Source organism: Heliangelus exortis, chromosome 3 (genome assembly GCF_036169615.1).
Source record: "Heliangelus exortis chromosome 3, bHelExo1.hap1, whole genome shotgun sequence".
Taxonomy (NCBI): domain Eukaryota; kingdom Metazoa; phylum Chordata; class Aves; order Apodiformes; family Trochilidae; genus Heliangelus; species Heliangelus exortis.
Genome location: NC_092424.1, coordinates 98070180 through 98091897, shown reverse-complemented (window position 1 = coordinate 98091897; position 21718 = coordinate 98070180). Strand labels below are relative to the sequence as shown.

General features: G+C 41.3%; 1 protein-coding gene across 1 annotated transcript; it reads left to right on the top strand.

Annotated features, from left to right (window-relative positions):
* The first annotated feature begins 1457 nt into the window (after positions 1-1457).
* On the top strand, positions 1458-8247 carry CMPK2 (cytidine/uridine monophosphate kinase 2). The gene is made up of 5 exons (XM_071741840.1): positions 1458-1719; positions 1861-1975; positions 3044-3245; positions 4159-4392; positions 6233-8247. The coding sequence occupies exons 1-5, from the start codon at positions 1624-1626 to the stop codon at positions 6351-6353; spliced, it is 768 nt and encodes a 255-aa protein (XP_071597941.1). The 5' UTR covers positions 1458-1623; the 3' UTR covers positions 6354-8247.
* Positions 8248-21718: the final 13471 nt, after the last annotated feature.

The window sequence follows — 21718 nt, the reverse complement described above, 5'->3', positions numbered from 1 at the left end:
AGAATATGAGTTTAAAACTTCTAAAAGAAAAATGTTTTTATGCATCAGGCTGTGCATTGCTGAAATTTGAGACAATAGGGGCTTGTGGAGGCAAATTGTATCCTAGAGTCCAAAAGGGATTTAGACAGATGTATGAGCAAGGGTCCATAAATTGGCACTAAATGGAAGAGATGAAGATGTGCTGATATTCCTCATTTGATAACTGTGGATGCTGGAGGAGCACAAGGACTAGGAGACAGGAGCAAAGATAAACCAGGCTTATGCACAGCATGTCATTCCTCCAGACGAAATATTGGACAAGAGGAGCCACTTGTTTGTAAAATTGTTTGTAAAAGATGTTTGTAAAATTACTGTTTAGTGGCTTCTTGTGTAATGAACTATGTTTTACCCTGTTTCTTCTGACATACATACCCAGCTGCCATGGCCATGTGTTTGACTGATGTGGATCAGTGCAAGAGTTCTCAAGTATAAAAAAGACCACGTTTTGTCTTAGAAAAAAAACCAAACCAGCTGTTTTGGTACCTGCTGCTAAGACTGCATTGAAGAGCCTCAAAAGGTGCATTCCCTCTTTCTGCTCTGGCCCAGCCTTCCACAAGCTTCCTCAGTATGGGCAGTTGCCAACTACAGCTGATCTCTAGCTAACCAGTACTGCCTACTAGCTGCTCCCCTCTCACTGCAGTTGCACTAAGCAAAAGATATTTGTGCAGCATGTTTGAACTGACCAGAGGAACACATCGAGTTTCTGAGGAATTTCTTGTAGAGTGTACTTGCTTGTAGAATATATTCTTTCAGAAGATGTATCAGAAGCTTTAACTTTAGAAATCACCATGGGGTAAGTTTTCAACTACTGAAAAGGAGAAATAGGATTCTGCAGAGGTGCAGGTTCTCCTAAATTTCAAGTTAACATATTTTGAAAAGTCAAACACTTTGGGCAATGTTACTCACAGCAGCTGATATGAACCTGTTTCAGCTACTTGCAGTGTTTCTGTTTCCTGCCCCTGAGCTGGTGAAAGCAGAAACTGCCCATCATAAAGTTATGAAAACGCTGCAGGCTTGTAAAAGTCTGTTTTACTTTCAAATTACTTGACTCCTTTGGTTTTGTTATCTTGGCTCTGTATAACAGAGAAATGGGGTTAAGTTGCCAGTATGCCCCAACATCTCGGTGCTACTTGGGCCCTACAACACTGCAAACCAGTTCAAATTGGTTTATGGCGTTGCTTGTCTCTTTGGGCCAGTTCGAAGCAGCAGAGTATATTAGAGCTTCTTCCTTCGGAGAACACCAGGATTCAATCACTGGAGCATGATGGAATTAACCCATTTGGCCAGAGGGAGCAAGTGGATCCCGAGACTTGGCTTTTCGTTTTCACTTACAGCCCATCCATGCACAGACCCGTTTCCCACGGGGACCAAGCCCGTTCACTCCAGCGCCACTAAAGCGGGGGCGGCAAGGCAGAATTCCCGCCCCTTCCCAGAGAGCGGCCCTTGGCTCTCAGGCTCTAACCCGAAGCCCGGCGAATTCCCTGCCGCGGTGCTGGTTTCGTTTCCCGCCCTCCCCTCCCACCGCCCTTCCCACCCCGCGCTGTCGCTGCCTCCACGCCCCGGTGTCCTTCTTCCTTCGTGGCGATGCTGACGCGCTACACTCCGGGCCCACCGGGCCCCTTGCCGCTCCGGCGCGTCCTCCCGCCCGCCGCCACCGCCGTCCGCCACCGCCTGCGGGAGGTGAGAGCCCGCCGGGATGCGGGAGGGGAAGGACAGGGAGGCGGGGGGGGGAGGCGGGGGGGCGGGGGGGAGGGAATTTTGGGGTAACGAGAGCAACCAGCGCGGCAGGAGATTGCGAAGGGTCCCCATGTCTCCTTGCAGTGCGCGGCGCGGATCCCGGAGGCCGGAGCCGTCCTCGACCTGCTAGAGAAATGTCCTGAGCACCAGAAGAAAGGAGGTTTTCCCGTTGTAGTTTTTGAGGGGCTGGACGCTACAGGTAAAGGCAACTTCAGAACTGCAGATGAGGAACTGTTGGAAAGAGCAACTGCTGTGGCTTTCAGCCTGGCTTAAGGCTTAAAAAAAAAAAAAAAAAAAAAAAAAAAAAAAAAAAAAAAAAAAAAAAATCCTGTAAATCTGTGAGAGATTTGAAAGAATTAGTATTTACGGTAATTATAAATACCAGCTTGTCTTCTTGGGAGTCTTGATGCACATCAAGTTAACCTCAACCCAGCAAAGTGCCTCTGTAGCCTAGAACGCCAAGGGCATCGTGGGGTGAATTAAGAGTTTGTCCAGCAGATAGAGGGCGGTCATCCTCCCCCTCTACTCTGCCCTGGTGAGGCCACACATGGAATACTGCATCCAATTCTGGGCTCCCCAGTTCAAGAAAGACAGGGAACTGCTGGAGTGAGTCCAGCAGAGGGCAAGAAAGAGGACTGGGGGACTGGAGCATCTCGCTTATGAGGAAAGCCTGAGAGTCCTGGGTCTGTTTAGTCTGGAGAAGACTGAGAGGGGATCTTCTCAAAGCTTGGTACCGAAAAGGCAGGTGTCAGAAGGAGAGGGGTAGTGGTTTCAGTGGTGCCCAGCGATAGGACATAGTGCAACAGAGGCAGACTGGAACACAGAAAGTTCCATTTAAACATGAGGAAAAATTTCTTTGGGGTAGCACTGTTCTGAAACAGGCTGTGCAGAGAGGTTGTGGAGTATTCTTCACTGAAGATATTAAAAACTCACCTGGATGCTGTCCTGAGCAATGTGCTCTAGGTGGGAAGTGAAGACAGAAAGGTGGGAAGGAGGGGTGGAAGGACTTGAGAGCAGGAAATGGAGTAATAATTCCACAAACCAGACACATAATAATTTTCCATTGAAAACGTTATCACAAGATACTTAGGTTACATAGCCAAGTGTCAGAACCAGTGCTTCATATTAACAGATAGGGCCATTTTAAAGTATTTTTAAACTCAGTTGTATCTGATATGTGATATAACAATTTTTAATTTTTTTTATTTATTTTGTATTTTTGTATTTTTTATTTTTGTATTTTATTTATTTTGTAAATGAAATGCAGGAAAAACCACTGTAACCCAGTCTGTTAAGGACACTCTGAATGCTGTTCTGCTAAGGTCTCCACCAGCTTGCATCAGCCAGTGGAGAGCAATATTTGATGTTGAGCCAGCACCCATTAAAAGAGCATTTTATGCTGCAGGCAACTATATTCTTGCCTCAGAAATAGCGAAAGCATCCAACCAGGCACCTGTGATCATAGACAGGTTTGTATATTTAAGAACTTATTTTATATTAGTGCCATCATACAGCTGTTCAGTGTTACAAGTAGAAGTTGTCAATTATAAACTCTGGGTTTCTGATTTTTTTTTTTTTTTAAGAAGTGCTACTTTGCAGGTTGTAGGGTAAATATAAATATTATAAAGGGTAATACTTACATATAAGTGGGGAACTTCTGTTAGCGTAACACCTGTAACTGGCTTTAGCATACATATTATATGTTCATTTAGGAATAGTGGAGGCATGGGCTGTGTAGCCTGAGCCAAAGAAAGCAGGACTCTGTGACAAACCTGAGGAGAAGGAGGAGCTATCTCTTAAAAGGGTTTGAAATATCAGTGTATTAGAATGATTGAGTTTTAGGTAGACTTATTCTTTAAGGATATAAAGCCAGAAATGCACTTCCCAATTTTTTTAGTCTTGTTTATTTCTTGTTTTCATTAACTGTGTAGGCAGCATTCAGTATTAGTCTTAATAATCAAAGTCTAGATGCACTTTGAAACCTCTGGCTTTTTTCAATAGATGTACTGAAACTTCCACAGACAACTCAAGTATACAGAAGTTGGTGTATGTCTGAGTGCTGTATTTAACCAGTCTCAAAACCACTGAAATACTTAAAATACTGTGCTTCATAGTGGTGGGAATGTTAAATACAAGTGACCATTAATATTGTGTCTTCATGTTTTAAATAATAATTCAAAGTAATTATGAATATTGTGTTATTATTGCATATTTAAGAAAGAATGGATGGTTCAGAAATATTCTTTACACTTCCCTTCAAAATAAGTGCCACCTACATTGTCTTTATTGCTATTTCCACTGTATTGGCACCTTTCTCTGATATTACTGAGAAATCAGTGTCCTTTTCAAAATGTCTCTCTCCATTCAATATTTTCCTGGTAGATATTGGCACAGCACAGCTGCCTACACAATTGCCACTGAAATAAAAGGGAAAGTGCAGGATCTTCCACCAGCTCATGATGAGGTGTACCAGTGGCCTGAGGACCTGCTTAAACCTGATCTTGTTCTTCTTCTGACTGTTGACCCCGAGGAGCGAGTTCGAAGAATTCAGTGTCGAGGGCTGGCAAAAACAAAGGAGGAAGTTGAGCTGGAAGCTAACAGCTTGTTTCGTCAAAGGTACAATTTATTGAGGAATAACAGGATTGAGGCAATCCACGAGACCAGTAGCAAAATGTCCTTCTCACATTACTGGGAAAAGAATTGCCTGTGTCTGAACTTCTTAGCATTTTTTGGTTGGTTAGTTGGTTTTCTTGTTCGGCTTGTGCTGTGGTTTTTGGGTTGTTTTGGTTTGGTTTTGTTTGTTTTTTTTCTTGGGTTTTTTTTGTTTGGGTTTTTTTTTTGGTTTTTTTTTTTTGTTGTTTTGTTTTGTTTTTTGTTTGTTTGTTTTTTTGTTTTTAAAGGATTTGTGGCTGACAGAATGGTAAATTCTGTCACTTCTAACTGAAACTGGAGGTGAAGAGCTTCATTCCCCTTAAAAGGATCTTACATTAAAATACTTGTATTTTGCTGCTTGCTGTGTTTCTTATGGAGGTAATGAAGGAGAGAGAGAAGTCTGGGATTGTGCTCCAGATTAAGAGAACAGAAGTTAGATAGGCTCCTGTAGATATCCTCAGTTGTGCTAATTGTCCCAAGTCCCAATAAAGTCAATACACTCAATAGAGCCTTCAGAGTGATTCAGCTCACCACATGTTTGGGGCCTACTGATCTAAACCTACACATCTAGATCCATTAGATATGATCTGCAACATCTGTATGAGGCTGGCAGATGTGATACAGAACCTGTGTACTCTTTCTGGACCACCAACTGAAAGCTTAATGAACTAGTCCAGAGCATCTCATGCAGCTGTAGGTACATTTGTTGAGGCAACTGAATTGCTCCCTTGGTATCCTACTTCAGGGTGCCCTGAATTACCATCTAGGCTCTTGCAAGTGTATTAGATCATCATAGTTTACAGTGGAAACTTAAATACCTAGTGCCTGTGTAGATACCTCATTATAGACACCTGAATGTCAGAGTCCATATCCACAAATCTCAAAGCTGAAATCTATCTCCAGGGCTTTAGCATTTCTTGTGATGGCATAACTTAAAAACTTCTGTTGCCTAATAGCTCTGTGCAGACACATTGCTCATAAAGGGGGAAGTGCAGAGGCATGGGTGGGCCAAGGGAACACGCAATCATTAAAGAATCTTTCCTGTTTTAGTTCTATCACTTCTAATTCCCATTAGAAAGCCTTTGGTTATTTCTGCTTGTTGATTATGTCAACCTAGATGTGAGATTCAGATTCTTTCTTTATTCATTTTACAACATTTGACCTGAATGTTTGACAATGTTAATTCTTTTGGGAACATAGAAAATGATAGTAACATTGTAATTCAAATCCTCATAGAGTAAATGTGGGAGAGGGCTGCATTCTGTGGGAGAGTTCTCACTTAAAGCAATGAGCTTTTCATCCTGTATTTCAACCTGATGTTCATCCAGTTAGCAAAGTTGATGAGAGGGGAGGTTTGAATGATGGCTCAACTGTGTAATCCAGTGACTCAAAGCTGAGATCAGTCAGTGAGCACACCTACACAATGCTATGCTGTATAGTTTAGAGACACCTTAGCAGGCTCTGAATAAATTAAGTTGGGTTTTAGAAGCAGGCTGTCCACTGCATTGCTATTGCAGGCAGTATCCAGAACTAAGCTGTAAAGAAATACTTTCATGCCATGCCATGTGAATATGGTTAGAGCTCTGGGAATCAGTGTCATGGAAACTATGTGCTTTGAGGTTCACATTGTAATAGCTACTAATGGTTTATTGCTCCTTGCACTAGATTTCATTCTTAGCTTCATATTATATTTTTCCCCCCTTTGTCTCTGCAGGGTGAACACTTTCTTCCAAGACTAATGACTAATGCCATTTTATATCCCTGCAATTTGTAGATTCATTTCTCTTATTTTGTATTTAAATAGAGTTGAAGAGTCATACAGAAGGATGGTGAATCCTGCGTGCCAAGAGGTCGATGCCAGCCCCTCCAAAGAAGAAGTTCTCCAGACAGTGCTACAACTAATTAAAAAACACTGTGCTTTGTGAAAGCAATTTCTGTGTAATAGCACTTAAAAATACTTTTTAGTGCACTTAAAATATACTTTTCTTTGCCCCTCTGGTTCTGCTACTTGAAAATGCACTGTCACCTGCTCATCCAACAGAACTTCTGTTGACAGCAGTCTGTGCAGGTTATCTGTTTCACTGTTGTCTACTGTAATTTTCTGTGTAAGCTGAAATATTACCCACATGTTATTCAGCACCTTAGCAAAGCCACCAGCATTATGGTTATTTATAAAGTACCTTAGAGTGCTCGCTGACATTTCAAAATGCTGTCATGCTGAATCTTCAGGAGCACCAGTTCCCCCAGCTGTTGTGTGCTGGAATTCACTGGACTGCAGCAGGAGCATTAGGTGCCTAAGGAGAGGCTGAAATGTCATCCAGTGGTAAAACAATAACATCATCATAACATTGAGGTACAGAGTATCCAGTGGCCCAGTGTTGTTTACTGGAGTGGAGGATGAGCAGATGCTGCTGTGATGGTCACCCTGCAAAAAATGTGCCATAAATGAGGGCCCAGAAGCATCTAGGCCTCTAAGTAATAAAGCCCAAACCTGTCAATATATGCAATATACCACATTAATTTCATAGAGAAACAAGAAAATGCTGACATGTTAGAAACAGACACCTGAGAAAAACCTGAAATGAAAAATATTTGATAAATCATTGCTAAAATATTTTTCTACAAAACATTTTCTGTATCCTGTTAATAGCATTGTTAAATGTGAATTTGTGTTCTTTTACGATAATGTGAAATGACAGAGAATCTGAGCAATGGGAATGATTTTACCTTTTCACTTCATCTTTTCTTTTTTATGTGGGTTTTTGCACATGTTGAATTATTAATTGAGTTCTAATAATACACGTTAAGTATGTGTTCATCATCCACATTTTTCTTTTAAGCAAAACTACTGAGGCAGGTTAATAGAAAAGCAAAGCAAGTTAGACCAAGCCATCGTGTCCCTTTCTCATGTCTGTTAGAAATAAAGGTCTGCAAGAGGTTGCGTGCTACATACGGGACCTCAATGTGCACAATCACTCCCTTACCTGCCATTTCTGTGTTATTTATCCCACGTTTTTTTTCTATGGTGTCTGAAAATACTGCCTTGTTACTTTATATTATTTATAACAAATGTAGAACTTTTTCACTAGCAGTTGAAACACAGTGGGGGCAGCAGGAATACGTGAATGCTGACCGTGGGGCGCCCGCCTGGAGCATCCTGTGTTTCTTGTTCTCCACTGCTTTGCTGGGTCGTATGGTGGCCACAAGAGGTCAGGATTTCGTTTTGAGTGCTCGAAAGAGCCGGAGCTCCAATGCAGATTCAGGAACAGTCTATTTCTTGGTAGATAAACCCGGTTTATGCAGCTGTGGAGTGTGGGTGTTGTTTAATACTGGAAGGTTGGCCCATGATACAGTGCTGACCTGTGGCCACCAGCCCCTGCCATGCGGTCCTGAGCGTGGTCAGCCCCTGCAGCATCCCTCTCTACCTCTGGCCAACCCATTCTGGAGGCCAGGCAGTTTCTAGCAAAGATGAAGGCTGCTGTCAGTCATCCTCAGGGCAGAGGACATGTCAAAACATTTTTCTTTTATTAATATCCCAGCAAAGTTAGCAATCTGATAATTTACTGTCTTACTAGTTGAGACCTAGATGTAGGATGTGACTGTTCAAAGATCTGACACTACAGTCCTCAGAGCATCTGTGAGTTAGACCAGGGAAGCACACACATAGAAGCTTAATATGTTTCTCCATAGTTCTGGTAAAGTCAGAGAGTTGAGTCCTTACTGAACAATAACCACTATCTGCAAAATTTCAGCATTTCTTAAATTACAAAACAGTATTTTGATTTGACTAAATTAAATGTTTGTACTTTTTGTAATTTATTTTATTTTGTTTTGTTTTTTTTCTTTTTTACAGAACTCACCATAGGATTTTAAACACCCTTTTTTCACATTTAATCTAAGTTGCTTCCATTTTTTTATTTTTTTTTTTTTTTTTCCTCTGGAGAGGAGGAGGTACTTAAATAAAATGGTATTCAGTTACATAAACACAGACATCCACAGCCAGTTAGTCTCCCTGAGGGATCTGAGATGTCTGCGTGGGGCTGCCAGATATGACACAAGACATTTGGTTGAGCTGTTGATCTGCAGAGTGGCAGCTGGAAGCCTGCAGGGGTACCATATGGTGCCTAAAATGGCACTATTCACCCATTTAAGCAGTGAGAGGATTCAAAAGCAGCAGTGCAGCCTCTTTGGGCTGTGTCTATATTAACAGGTGGCCTGGAACAAGTAGGGCAGATCCGTAGCACAGAGAAGCTGGAGCAGAGGATCCAGTGTGTCCTGTCTGTGTGTTTTGGGGATTTATTTCAGACCAGCTTTAATCTGGTTGCTTGAGCTGCTCTCTGTAGTGCAGTAAGTCCACTACAGGTCTGCTGGTTTTAGATCTCACCATATCTTTTGGTTCAGCTTTGGATGGAGTACAGTTCACAAACACCAGAACTGTTCCTTGGTGTGAGGCAAAGTGTATTGAGGAAGGAATGCTTCAAAAGTGCTTTCCTGATACAAGCTGACATCCTAATGTGGAAGCAGTATGTAGATTTAATGCAGAAGCAACATGCGTATCTTCAAAATATTTCTTTGGAGCCAATACAGACTTTGGGTCCAATTTCTTCAGTGTCCTGATCGAGGGATAACCTGGAAAATGTTATAACTCCTTTTGGTCTATGTTGCCAGGACAGCATAGCATTACCACCTTCTAGAAATCTGCCTAAGAATGTGCCTGCTGCCTCTACTATCAATTCCTGTCAGCTTCAGAGGCAGGAGTCATGATACCCCATGGGAATTTGATGGAAGGAAAAATGTTTGTTTTCAAACCTAGGATAAAAAAGCTCCAAAGAGTTTGTATTTACCCTCTTACCTTTTTTTTTTTTTTTTTTTTTTTTTTTTGTCTTTTTTTTTGTCTTTTTTTTGAGACCAAATAATTGCTTGTTGTCTGTTAAAATTCATTAGCTTTTTCAGCCCCTGTTCCCTTATTTTTCCTTAATTTCAATATTTGAAGAAACACATAAGACTGAATTGTAGCTGCAGGGTGTTGCACTGACTTTGATCTTTTAAATGGAAAGCTATGTTCAATAAAATTAAATCAGCTCTTTTGGAAAGACAAAGATCATCACCCTCTGGCTTAATTTAACTAAACAGATGTAGGGTTTATGTAAATATTCAGTCATTGTAATGTGAAACAAAAGCTAGAATACTCTACCATTAGTGTATAAATGCATTTTGTGTTACCAGCTGGTCAGTCATGACCTTTTATTCAGCCATAGAGGCACTTCATGTCATGTACTCCAAAGAAGGGGAAATATGCTGAAAAAAATTCCTGTGTCTGCAAACTCAGTGTTTATGAAAAGGGCCAGACAGATATAGCCCAGTTTTAAGCATGCAGCAGGTACAGAATGAGCTCCAGTGGGGCAACATAATTTTTTTGCTGCTCTTCCCCTGGCCAGGGGCAGCTGTACCAGTGAAAAGTTGGGGCACTGTGTATTTGGGCTTTCATTTTTCTTTCACAGGAGATCAAGTGGGCACATCTTTTCTTGTGGGGACAGAAGACAGAAGCTTCTGCAGAAGAACTAGGCTACCTACTACAGCTGTAAATCTCCTGAGACAGAGATTCTGAGAGTTTTTTTGATGATATGAATACTATCATAGAGTACCATTTCTAAATAAGTTTTTCCTGACTCTAGGAGTATCAGTCGGACTTAAATGAGGTTAGAGTGGTCAGTAATGATGCACAGTGCTAATGAGTCTCACTTGCTGACACAAGCACATTTTGGAGTATTGACACACTGAAAATACTTTTTGATGCTGCATCTGAGGTTTGATATAGATCCAGCTGCATGTACTCCTTGTTCCTGTCCTGTAAGCATTCCAGTCCAGGACTGCAGGTCCCACAAGCTTTCCTTCCTTTTTTTGCATTCTAAAGTGCTGGCAACATTAGATTGAGATGCCCCTGATGATACCCAGCTTGTTCCTGCAGAAAAGAAATCCTCAAACATCTTAAGGCTATATTTAGCTTTCACTCCAAAATGGAATGCAATGCTTCTCTCTCAGGTTGGCATAAATGTCTCTTTGCTAACATTTTCTTTTGAGCTTTCTATGTCTAAAACATTTTACTGGAGGTTATTACTTAAGTACGTCTGTTCTTGTAAGAAATATATAGATATTCCTTGACAATATAGTTAATGTATTATTTTTGTGTGTTATACATGTGTTTTCTCCATACAATATGGGTCTGCTTGCATTCTCCATGAGATCTGTCAAGTAAATGGAATATAGGCTATTTTAGTGAAGGTCAAGCACTAACAATCTGCTTTTACTTAGCAGTTCCCAGCTTCTGAACTGCTGATCTTTGGGATCAGGGGCCTTTAACTGGGTCTGCCTGATTTTCCTTGTGGCAGCCCAGCTCCTCAGCTACCAGCAGCATTCCCATATGACTCTTGTACCATAGCAAGGAATTCAGCTGCCTCTCTTGGACGATGCATCATCTGTGCAACAAACAGCTCTCAAGGCACCTTAAAAAGCCTCTCCTTTTCCTGTGTGGGAGTTCCACTAAGCAGACAGCTAGGCAATGATGAGAATGTGGGCTCTGCATAGGAAATGAAAACTTATTTATCTGCAGCTGCAATTCAAAGGAAGCACCTATATGTAACCTTGCCAGCTATCGTAAAAAATAGATTCATTTTCTCAAAGTGTTTGATCTTGGGAAGAAATTGCTTGGCATTTTGGAAAGGTTTTTCTATAAATCTGAATCCTTTGGGATAAAACCTGTTGTTCACATAAGTATCCAGAGACACTGGATCTACAGGGTAGTTTTTCAGGATGATTTCACAATATTCAGAAGGGACAAGGGTTGCTACCCTCATCTTCTTTCCCAAGTAAGTTCTCTGGGCAGTTCTTTTCAGGGCAAAACAAAAGAGCAGCTGCAGAACTGTCCTGGATTTAAAAAAGGACCAGAATGGCCTGCAGCTACTTGTACATGCAAATTTACCGGCCAGAACATTCCCTGATGTCCACCCTGACTTCCGAGCCCTGAGATGTTGCCCGTTGTTTCAGAAACTGGATCAAACCAAATTCCAGGAGGCTGCCGAGAGTCCTTCAGGAGGGCAGAGGAAAACAGGAAGCATCTTCCATCACAAACAAAATACTCTGGCAGCTGCTCTGAGTTTGCAGCCCACCAGGCACAGGGGAGATCTGAGTCAGAGGAGAATCAGTGAGGGCTGTGCTCAACCCATGAAATAATAAAGAATGAGACAAGAAAAATAGGGGATATTCAAACAAAAGCAAGCTCAGAAATATGCATTCTTCTCCTGAAAGGTCATACCACAAAAAAAAAAAAAAAAAAAAAAAAAAAAAAAAAAAAAGCACATTAAATATTCCATAAAAATTCAGCAGTGGAAAAAAATGAAGAAAATGCAAGGGGTAGAAGCATTTCTGTTTCAAAACTTGTTCATCTATGATAGAATCGTACTCATGAAAAATTGCAAGAATGCAAGGATGCTGGATGGAATCTACACCATCCTGAGCTGTGCATATGTGTATGTGTGCACAACCATGTTTGGTCAAGGCATAGAGAATTAAATCTGTCTCTGAATACATAGCTTAATTGTATGAAAAGATTTTTCTTTTTTTCAAATGCCTCCTGGAAATAGGGAATACAAATGTGGTGATTTCTTAATCTTTTCCCCTCAGGGCTACAAGAATATGAGCACTCTTATTCCCAAAGCAATTTTATCCTGACTCTTACCTGAGAAAAGAGACCTTTTGAAGTCAGAGTAAGGATCTGACCCCTGATTATGTCTTCCTGGAATGTATTTTGTCAATCTGCTGTACAAAGGAATCATGTTTCCATCTCTCTGCTCTCAAGGTTAATGTTTAAGCCCTGGACAGCCTTTTTACAGGAGACCAAAGACTCCAAGGTGAAATTGAACTCTTGGGCAGCCCTGAGTAATGTATCCGGTAGGGAAAAGGATTTAGCATGGAACTTCTGGTCAGTCTTTCTACTTTGGTACTTTGGGACTCCGTTAAGATGTGTTTAATCGTTGTGACAATTTCCTTGATCAATCTGTCTACACTCAGCACGTGAAACTCAGGTACCTCCTTCAGACTTCTGATTCATCTTTGACAGGCAGACAGAAAAAAAAAGTGGTGTGTGATCAATTTTTAGAAAACATCAGCGACAGGGATAGGAGGAGTGTTTTGGACATGACTAAGACTATTAAACAAAGCCCAAGAAACTGCTCAAGAACCTTTTGAAACTCAACTTCTCTCATACCTATACCTCTGCCTGCCTTCATCTAGGACTACAAATGCTGAAGTGATGAGAACTACTGCTCTCAGAGGGGTCTGTATCAGTAAAACCACAGAAGACTTGAAAGCTTTGCAGGAGGCTTGTTCTCACCATTTTTTCACCTTTCTGTTTGAATTTGGGGTTTTTTTTTGGTTTTTTTTTTTCTGGTTCTCTTCCTCAGCAGCTATAGTCTTTCAGAGAGAAATGAATATGTTGTAGATAGTGTTGGTTCATATCCTGCATGAAAAAATGTAGAAGTGAGTGATTTTAGCATTTCCCCTTGCCAGGTTAAAGAGGAGAAAATAGCAGCATAATTAGAGGTACTGGCAGAAGAGGGAATAAACAGATGACCAATGTGAAGGAGAAATACTAAGATTTCTGTAATCAAGTTCTTTGGTTTAGTTCCCTCCCTACAGAGAAACAGCTTTTTTGTCAAACTTTGCTTTTCCTTTCAGGCAGAAAATACACAGGAACATACTAGCACACTGCAGAAGAAAACCAACCAATATCCTTCACTTCCAGCCATGCCAGTGGTATGGACAGTCATGAGAGGAACATCTGCTTCCAGAATATGAAGGACAGTTGAGGCATCAACAAGTTTGGGGTTTATTTTTGTCTCCTGGGATTCAGGCTTCACTAACGTTGTATGCACAACCCAAGGAGCTGGGGTGCATCCAGAAGTCTGGATTTGGGTCTGAACTCCTTCAGAGGTCATGGCTGCTTGGGCTGGGTTAGGCTTATAACAGATTACTGCTATGAGATCTGATATCAGTGTGGGATTAACAGGATCCACATGGTGGATTTGGAGTGTAACATTTAGATGTGGAGAACTCTGGGTACTAAGCCCCCAGTGTTTAACAGAAGCTGAGCACATACTGAGGCTCAGACTAACAGGCCCTGCATGTTGGTAAGTGTTGAGAATGCATCTCACCTGTTTAGGCAGTAGGAGAGGTTTATGACCCTCGTTTTCAAATCCTTCATTAAGAAGAATCAAATATATGAAGCAATTGAGCTACATGGGAAATATTTAAAGGAATTTCAAAATATGTCCCTGTCATCATGATCGGTATAAAAAGGTGTGGAAGGAAAAGCATTCCTTTTAGATGAATATCTCAGTTTCCTTTTGTTAAATGCTTTCTTTTGTAGGGGTTGTCTACCCATCCCAACAGAAACAGGGATCTCAGATTGCATGCTTTTCCCATCACTGTCTGCCTGCCTGCATGCTGACCTATTGATGTCCCTGGTGATCTGTGCAGAGAGTCACGCAGAAAGGAACGCTGCCTATTGGCATTAAGATCCTCTCTTTTTTGACCTCTGGAAAATGGATTTTAAGTGTCATTTTGGGGAGTTTATTTTGCTACAGGAAGGCTCCTATACTTTGAAATCGTGGTCCCACTTCCCTTGTAGGACCGTGGTGGGCCCAAAGGGGCGATGCACGGAGCTGGGTTCCTCTCCACACAGGCTGAGAGGATGTGGGGAGGGAGGGCAGAGCCCCAGCAACCCAGTGGAGGTGACTGTTTTTTGGCAGGCTCCCTCAGAGATCTACAAATGCTGGGGTTTTATCTGCAGGGTGGCCAACATCTGACAAAACAATCTGCTGGAAGCCTTGTTGAGGGAACCTCGCAGACTTTCTTGCTGCTTGCCCAGATTTCTCCACACAGAGAGCAGATCTGGCAGGGGCAATGCAAGCAGTCTGATTGCAACATGTGCCATGCCACAAATTCCATCAAAGGGGGAAGCATTGTGGATCAAGGAGCAAGCTCCAACCCACCCGCCTTGCACCATTTGCGTGCTTGAATCTGCTGGGATGCCAGCTCCTTTTCTTTCAAGTTTCTTTTCTTTCCTTCCTATTAATGCAGGGTATCAGGAATAATCTTCTATAATCAGGGTATATAATCTCATGCATAAAGGGAAATCTGCAACACATTAGACTAACGCTGCCTCCTCTGAAGTTTGCATTTCTTCTGCAAACCATCCCTAAGAGTCAGTGTACAGCTATTTCAGAGCCACGAGAGGGAGCAAGAGCACTAAATATGGCAATATGGGATTTTAGAGAGGGTTATACCTATGGGTAAGCACAGTCAGCTTTAGAGTGATATAAACACATAAACCATAAAGAAAGCTGGAATAACAGGGGGATTTAGCTCAGAATAATGTGCTTGTATTAAAAGGTGAGAAACCAAAAGATTGTTTAAAGCCATTTTGATACATATGGTAAGCATTGTTGTGGCTTTTTTTTTTATTATTCTTGATCTCTTTTTGTAGGGAACACTGGCTAAGCTGCCTAAGTTGCTGAATGGCATAAAGATGTAGCTTTTACAAGAACCTTTATACCATCCTTCTAAGAAAAAGGAGAAAGAGGAATATTCAGCAAGGTGATTATCATGACCTTCAGTAGCACAGAATTTAAACACAAATACTTTATCTTTACAACAGCAGTGCTGTAGCAAGGTTTGCCTTTTCTGTCACTGCTCTCTTGTGTGGTTGTGAGCAAATTGCCCATACCCAGATTCTCAGGGATAATTGGGAAGCTAATACTCAGAAAAACTGCAGATCTGAAGTACCTAAATAATACTGTAGTCTTATGTCCCCTGTGATCCATTTACTCTATAAGTCTGAATAGAATGCTTTATAACTTCTTCCCCTCACAGAGAAACTGAACACGCTCAGTACACTAAAGAGTGTAAGAAAATTATATGTTGCAGGTATCCAGAGCTCAGGGGCTTTGATTGTTACAACTAGCATGAAATAATGGGATATTTTTTAAATGATGCTATTTCTTGTTCAAGTGCATCCCAGGCTGTTTTTCCATGTAACCATTCAGAAAGGGTGCTGCTGAGGCTATAAGCCAGTATTCTGATTAAACAGTCAAGATCCCCACAGCTCTGCAGCAACACACACACCCCATTTATCTGGCTTCCTATTACAGACCTGTCTTTTGTGTCTCCAGAGTTTTATCAGTTTGCTTTATTGTAATGGGTTCATTCAGGCTACAATAATTAAGGGCGTGTCAGGTTTTTCTATAATACAATCTTATATTTCAATGAGCTATAAAATTTCACTTTTGGTTGCAACTTGACATATGTAGTTTAGAACCTGCTGCCTTTAAAACAATTTTGAATGCTTTGAAGCATTCTTTGAATCACAGTGAGCCATTATGAAAAAGGGGACTGCACTCCATAATAAGCTGATTCTAAAAACCTGTTTCAAGTCAGTAGAAATTCCTTCTCCTTCTCCTTCTCCTTCTCCTTCTCCTTCTCCTTCTCCTTCTCCTTCTCCTTCTCCTTCTCCTTCTCCTTCTCCTTCTCCTTCTCCTTCTCCTTCTCCTTCTTCTCCTCCTGATACCTTTCAAGTCACAAATAATGGCAGGAATCCTATAAATTGTTGGTGTTATACATATTACAAAATTTCATTGTGCAGATAACAAGTTAGCTCCAGAGTTGATGTTGTATTAAGTTTTGATTTTAAAGCAGGGAAAAAAAAGCTACTGTTGAAAAACCGGTTGTGGTGCCTCAAAAAATACATGTACTGTGTAAATCTATGCCTTGTGTAAACAGTATAAGTAGTGGTGCATTTTCAGTTTCTCATAACTTTGCCATCCTCTTTGAGCTGAAACATCCCCTTCAGAGTGATTGCCCCAACGTGAATGCTTTTGGAAAAGTGTTAGCAAAGCATCCAGGAAAAACATTGCAAAAATGGTGCACTGACTCCCCAGCATGGCTGGCAGGAAAAAACAAGCTGCTGCATCCATTTTAGAAAGTTTCAGACACCATTTTATTGAAGGTAGCATCTCTATAGTTTGTACTGCATCTGAAATCTGAGTTGTGGGCTGACTAGTTGTCAGAAACATATTTGTAGCATTCACCAAAAAACCTCCAAAAGCTGTCAACATCTAGGCAACCATAAGTCCCTGGAGCCTTTCCATTCACTGCAGCTCAGAGGAGGCCAGTTAAAGATATCCAATGCTCCTGCTGGTGACAACCATCTGATGGGGCTGAGCAGAGCACTCCATGCAGCAGCATCACCTGCATCCAGCTTCGGGCACTGGGCACAATGGCACAGGGCTGCCCCTATCATCTCCCTCAGCTCCCTGATGAGGCTGCTGAGCCAGTAGGAAAAAAGACCTGTGATATCAACCTAAGGATCAAAAAACTTGGGGTGACCCAGAAGCAAGAAGCTATTTACTTGAATGAGCACAGTCGAGGATCACTCCCTGTATAGAGCCAAGGGGCAGAGCTTATTGCTATTTGGTGGTGAATGAGATGGGACTCACCAGGTCCAGTCCAGTCCAAGAAAATATTTTCTTCTATATGCCCTTCCCATGAACTATGTGAGATAGATGGAATACAGGAGATGGATCAAGAAGGGGATTTAGTGTAGTCTCATGAAAAAGTCTCATTCTCACTATGAAAATGGAAAAAAGTGACAAGTTTGAAGCCATGGGAAAGCTGGCCAGGTCATTAAAGAAGGAAGTGATACTCAGTTCAGCTGCCTGGCTTGGAAACCCTGGGCAGTCCTGGGTGGAAGATAAAATTTTTCTCCCCAGTCCCTCTACAGAAAAAAGTCTGACAGCAGATCCAGTGTCGGACTGATTTTTTTAAGTAGATATCAAATTCAGAGCAATCTGCCTTGCTAAAGCTTAGTCCACAAAACTGTCCCCTGAGGAACCACTTCCTTCCTGCAACACCAGCTTGTCCCCTGCCATTTACCTCCAGACTTCCCTCTGTGCAGGCAGATGGACCAAGGCTGGGGCAGGTCCAGCTGAACTCAAGGGCTCTTGCAGGGTCAGGTCAGTACAGCCTTGGGCAAGTGGCAAAAATTGTTTTTTTTTTCAAAGGTGGCAATTAAGAGTGTGGTTCCCCATTGTAGTACCTAGTAGGGGACATCTGGAATCAGGTCTGTAGCAACAGTGAGCTTTCAGGGAGACAACTGGAGTCAGTGGGAATCATGCTTGGGGTAAATAAACCATCCCATAGTAAATAAAGTGCCATAAGACAACCTTAGCTAAAAAATCTGGGGCTTGACATCTTGAATTAGGATTTAACAAATAAGAAAGTTTTGATGTGAATATTTGTTCCTTTTTCCTCATCTATAGGAGAAGAAGGGTGGAAACTATTCATGTCATAAGGATGCTATCAGGAAAAATCTCTTTGGGAAGCATTTGCATGCTTGGAATGGAACAAGAGAAAAATTCATCATGAAATGACTACTTTGTTTTTTACATTTGAAGTTTTCTGCAGGGACATTCCACTGAAGGAAAACAATAAAAGCAAAACATTCCCAATATTTTTCAGCACAAAATATACATGGGTTTTGCTACAAACTGAAAGGAAAACAAAAAACAAAAAAACTTTGGATTTGTTCAAAAGGGTTAAATTTGCTTTACCCAAGATTTTTTCTCTGAGAGCTCATTAAAACAAAAATAAGGGTTTTTTTCTCCCATGTAGGTGTAAGCAGTTTGAAATGTCAGAAGCTTTCCCTAATTAGAAGAAAAAAACCCAAACAAAACAACAAATCCTATCAACCAAATAACTCTCTAAGAAATCTGTGATTTTGGTAAATATTTGGCAGTTGTTTTTGTCAGTGGCTACTTCCAGATTACTTCAGTGGGGCTGAATTTTGGTTTTTGTTCTTGGATATATGCCCATAACATCAAAGTGTGTGAAGTCTTTAGTAGCAGCGTTTCTACTTTCAGATTTGCATAAATCCAGGCAAGATCATAGTATTACACCTCAGTGACAGAGATTAACAAGGTACCATGTTTAAGCAAAGTGTGATTATTGCTGACCAAAGTGGATAAAGGCATACATGCAAATAAATCAAAGGAATATAAATATTAGTAGTGCTAAATACAATAATAAAATATAATTCTGACAGCTTCTGGGGAATGAGGATATATGATTCTGCTTGTGTTGAAAATCAGGATTAAGTCAAAAAAATTAAAATGCTGTGGATGACAAGGGCATCAGACCCAGGCTTTTCCAGACAGGCAAGCAGCAGCTTGTAGCTGGTTTCATTTCAGTCAGTGCTTCAAAGCGGTGCAATAAATTTGAGTAAATTCTTAAATGAAACATAAACACAAATCTAGGCACCAAGAATGAAAACACAGTTTAGAATGGACAGTAGTTTGGACAGTGTGATTTTCTTCAGCTATGTTGCTCTGGCATATGTTGTGTTATTCACAAGAATACACATGGTGTGAATTCCTTGTGTCATTCACTGAAGACAGATCAGGCAAAATTCCTTATAAAAATATTTCATATATTTTCTAAATGCTTTACCGCTGCCAGAATCGGCAAGGGTGCATTATCTAGAGTGCAATCAAATGTCATGCTAGAAAGGCACTAAAGCCTTTTTAATTAAAAACATCATAAAGGCTTAAGTAAAATTATAACTGCTGGTTACTGTAATCTTCTTAGAGGGTACTCGCCTGTGTGCATGTGTGCTTGTGCCTGTGCCTGTGGGAGCAGCACTATGTGAGAGTGCTGGAGTGCACTAGAAAATGAACCCTGCACAAACAGGGAAGCACAATGTCTGCAAAGGTTCATCTGCCCTGGCAGCTGTGCACACACTCCAGCTGGACTCTTTAACCCTTTCCCACTCCCCTACGGATACTGCACAGCTTCACGGGCTCACCTGCAGAGCAAATGAGCACAGCAAGCACCACCATGACACAAGATATGAATTTAGCAGTGGATGTGTGATTTACAAACTCACGAGCAGCCATTCCTGTTGATACGGTGCTACATATGCCCATGTGCTTTTGCCTCTCTGGCTGCCAGAGTTGATGGAGGGAAGAAGTGTCACTCCACTGTCATTGGTGCTCCAGCTGTTTGTGAGTGCCAAAATCTGAGGCAGGACATCTCAAAATTTTTCAAGACCAGGTCAGAACAGGCAGTTGCCCTGTGGCAGGCTATTATACCTTATACACCTTATATATTCCCCTTCAATTTTCCTGTGCTCTTCTACACTTCTTCCCCTCCTCAACTCAGACAGAGTCTGACACTGCTCTGCTATCAACATACCTTGAAAAACTACGTTATAAATGTCCTGCTAATATTTAGCTTTTTTCTTATGTAAATTTTCTAATTTGGAAATCTGATAATGCAACCAGAGAATGGATTGAGGGGACTATGCTGATGGGACACCTGAATAAAGTCAACTTGGCCAATGTATTTTTAAAATGAGAAAATTAAAAAGTGATACAAGTACATGCAGAAGCAGAAGGATGACAAGGTGTACTTTTTCTTTCTCATTGCTTCCAAAATAAACCATACTTTATCAGCTGCCCTATCACAGAAACAACTGATTGCCAAAATGAGTGATTGAGACAGATTTCATCTACTGTAAGGCAAATACTTAAGCAGTTTCTTAAGCAGTGGCATCTTCCCTTCCCCCCTTACCAGTTCATGTTCTGCCATCAAAGTAATTTTCATAGAATCATTTTGGTTGGAAAAGACCTTTAAGATCACCAAGTCCAACTATTAACCTAACCTACTGCCAAGTCCACCACTAAACCATGTTTCTAAGTGCGACATCTACATGTCTTTTAAATACTTTCAGGGATGGTGACTTCTGCACTGGGCAGTCTTTTTCAGTGTCTGACAACCTTTTCAGTTAGGAATTTTTCCCAATATCTAGTCTAAACGTCCCCTGTCTTAACTTGAGGCCATTTCCTCTTGTCCTATCTCTTGTTACTTGGGAGAAGAGACCAACACCCACCTCGCTACAGCCTCCATTCAGGTAGTTGTAGAGAGCAATAGGGTCTCCCCTAATCCTCCTTTTCTCCAGACTGAACTACTCCAAGTTCCCTCAGATGCTCCAGACCTTTCACAGGTTTTCTTGCCCTTCTCTGGACTTGCTCTGGTATGAAAATGTCCTTTCTGTAATAAGGAGCCCAACACTGAACACAGTACTCAAGTATTGTGCCAAGTACAGGGGCACGATCACTTCCCTTTTCCTGCTGGCCACACTATTTCTGATACAGGCCAGGATGCCATTGGCCTTCTTGTCCACTTGGGCACACTGCTGGCTCATATTCAGCCAGTGGTTGAGCAACACCTCCAGATCCTTTTCCTCTGGGGAGCTTTTCAACTACTCTTCTCCAAGACTGTAGTGTTGCCTGGCGTTGTTGTGACCCAAGTATAGGATCCAGTGCTTATCCTGAATTCAGCCTTTCGGGACACAAAGCCTCTGCCAGTCAGACTAAGAATGTGCTTTGGATTATCCCAAGTAATCTAAATTAGCTAATTTAAAATTCAGCTTTATAAATCTCAAATCACTGTCAAGTCTTCCAGTTAATGAAAGCACTTGACTTTTATAGGAAATGGAGAGAGACTAGAGTTTAAACCTGTAAAATCTGTACATACATGATTAAACTGAAACATTTATGCAGTCTCTGTCATTATATATTGCTGACCACTTTGTAGTGACTACAGCATCAAGACCCAGCCCCATTCCACAGACTGGAAATGAATGTCTTGTGTAGATTCAGTCACCTCATTTAGAATAATTTCAAGGAATTAGCAATACTTAAATTCTCCATCTTAAATTAAGATAACTTCCGTTTTCTGCTCCTGTGAGGCTGCAGTCCATATTGCACCATTTCATTACAGTAGGTCATCACAGCATCATAAATAAAACCACGAATCTTTAGCACATAGAAAAGACTTCTCAGTTCTACAGGACTGAAACAACTTCACTGTTGCAGGTAGTTGCTCTCTAGAGACAACCTCAAGAGGCTTTGGCTAATGCCTGCGGAAAGGCAGTATCAGCATCTGTGAGCCTCAGTGGGCTGATGGACTTCCTCACTTCTCAGATGTCTCTTTGGAAATCTTGTGGCAGCAGCTGAAGCTCACATGCTGGTTGTAGACTATATTGCCCAAGCATCTGAACCACTTCCTAAACTGTTTGCCTAGACCTTGGATTTCTGCCTACAGTGGCTGATCTAGCGCAGACACCTACCTTGGCACAGTCTTTGTGCATTTCATTTTTTTAAAAGTCCTTTCTGGT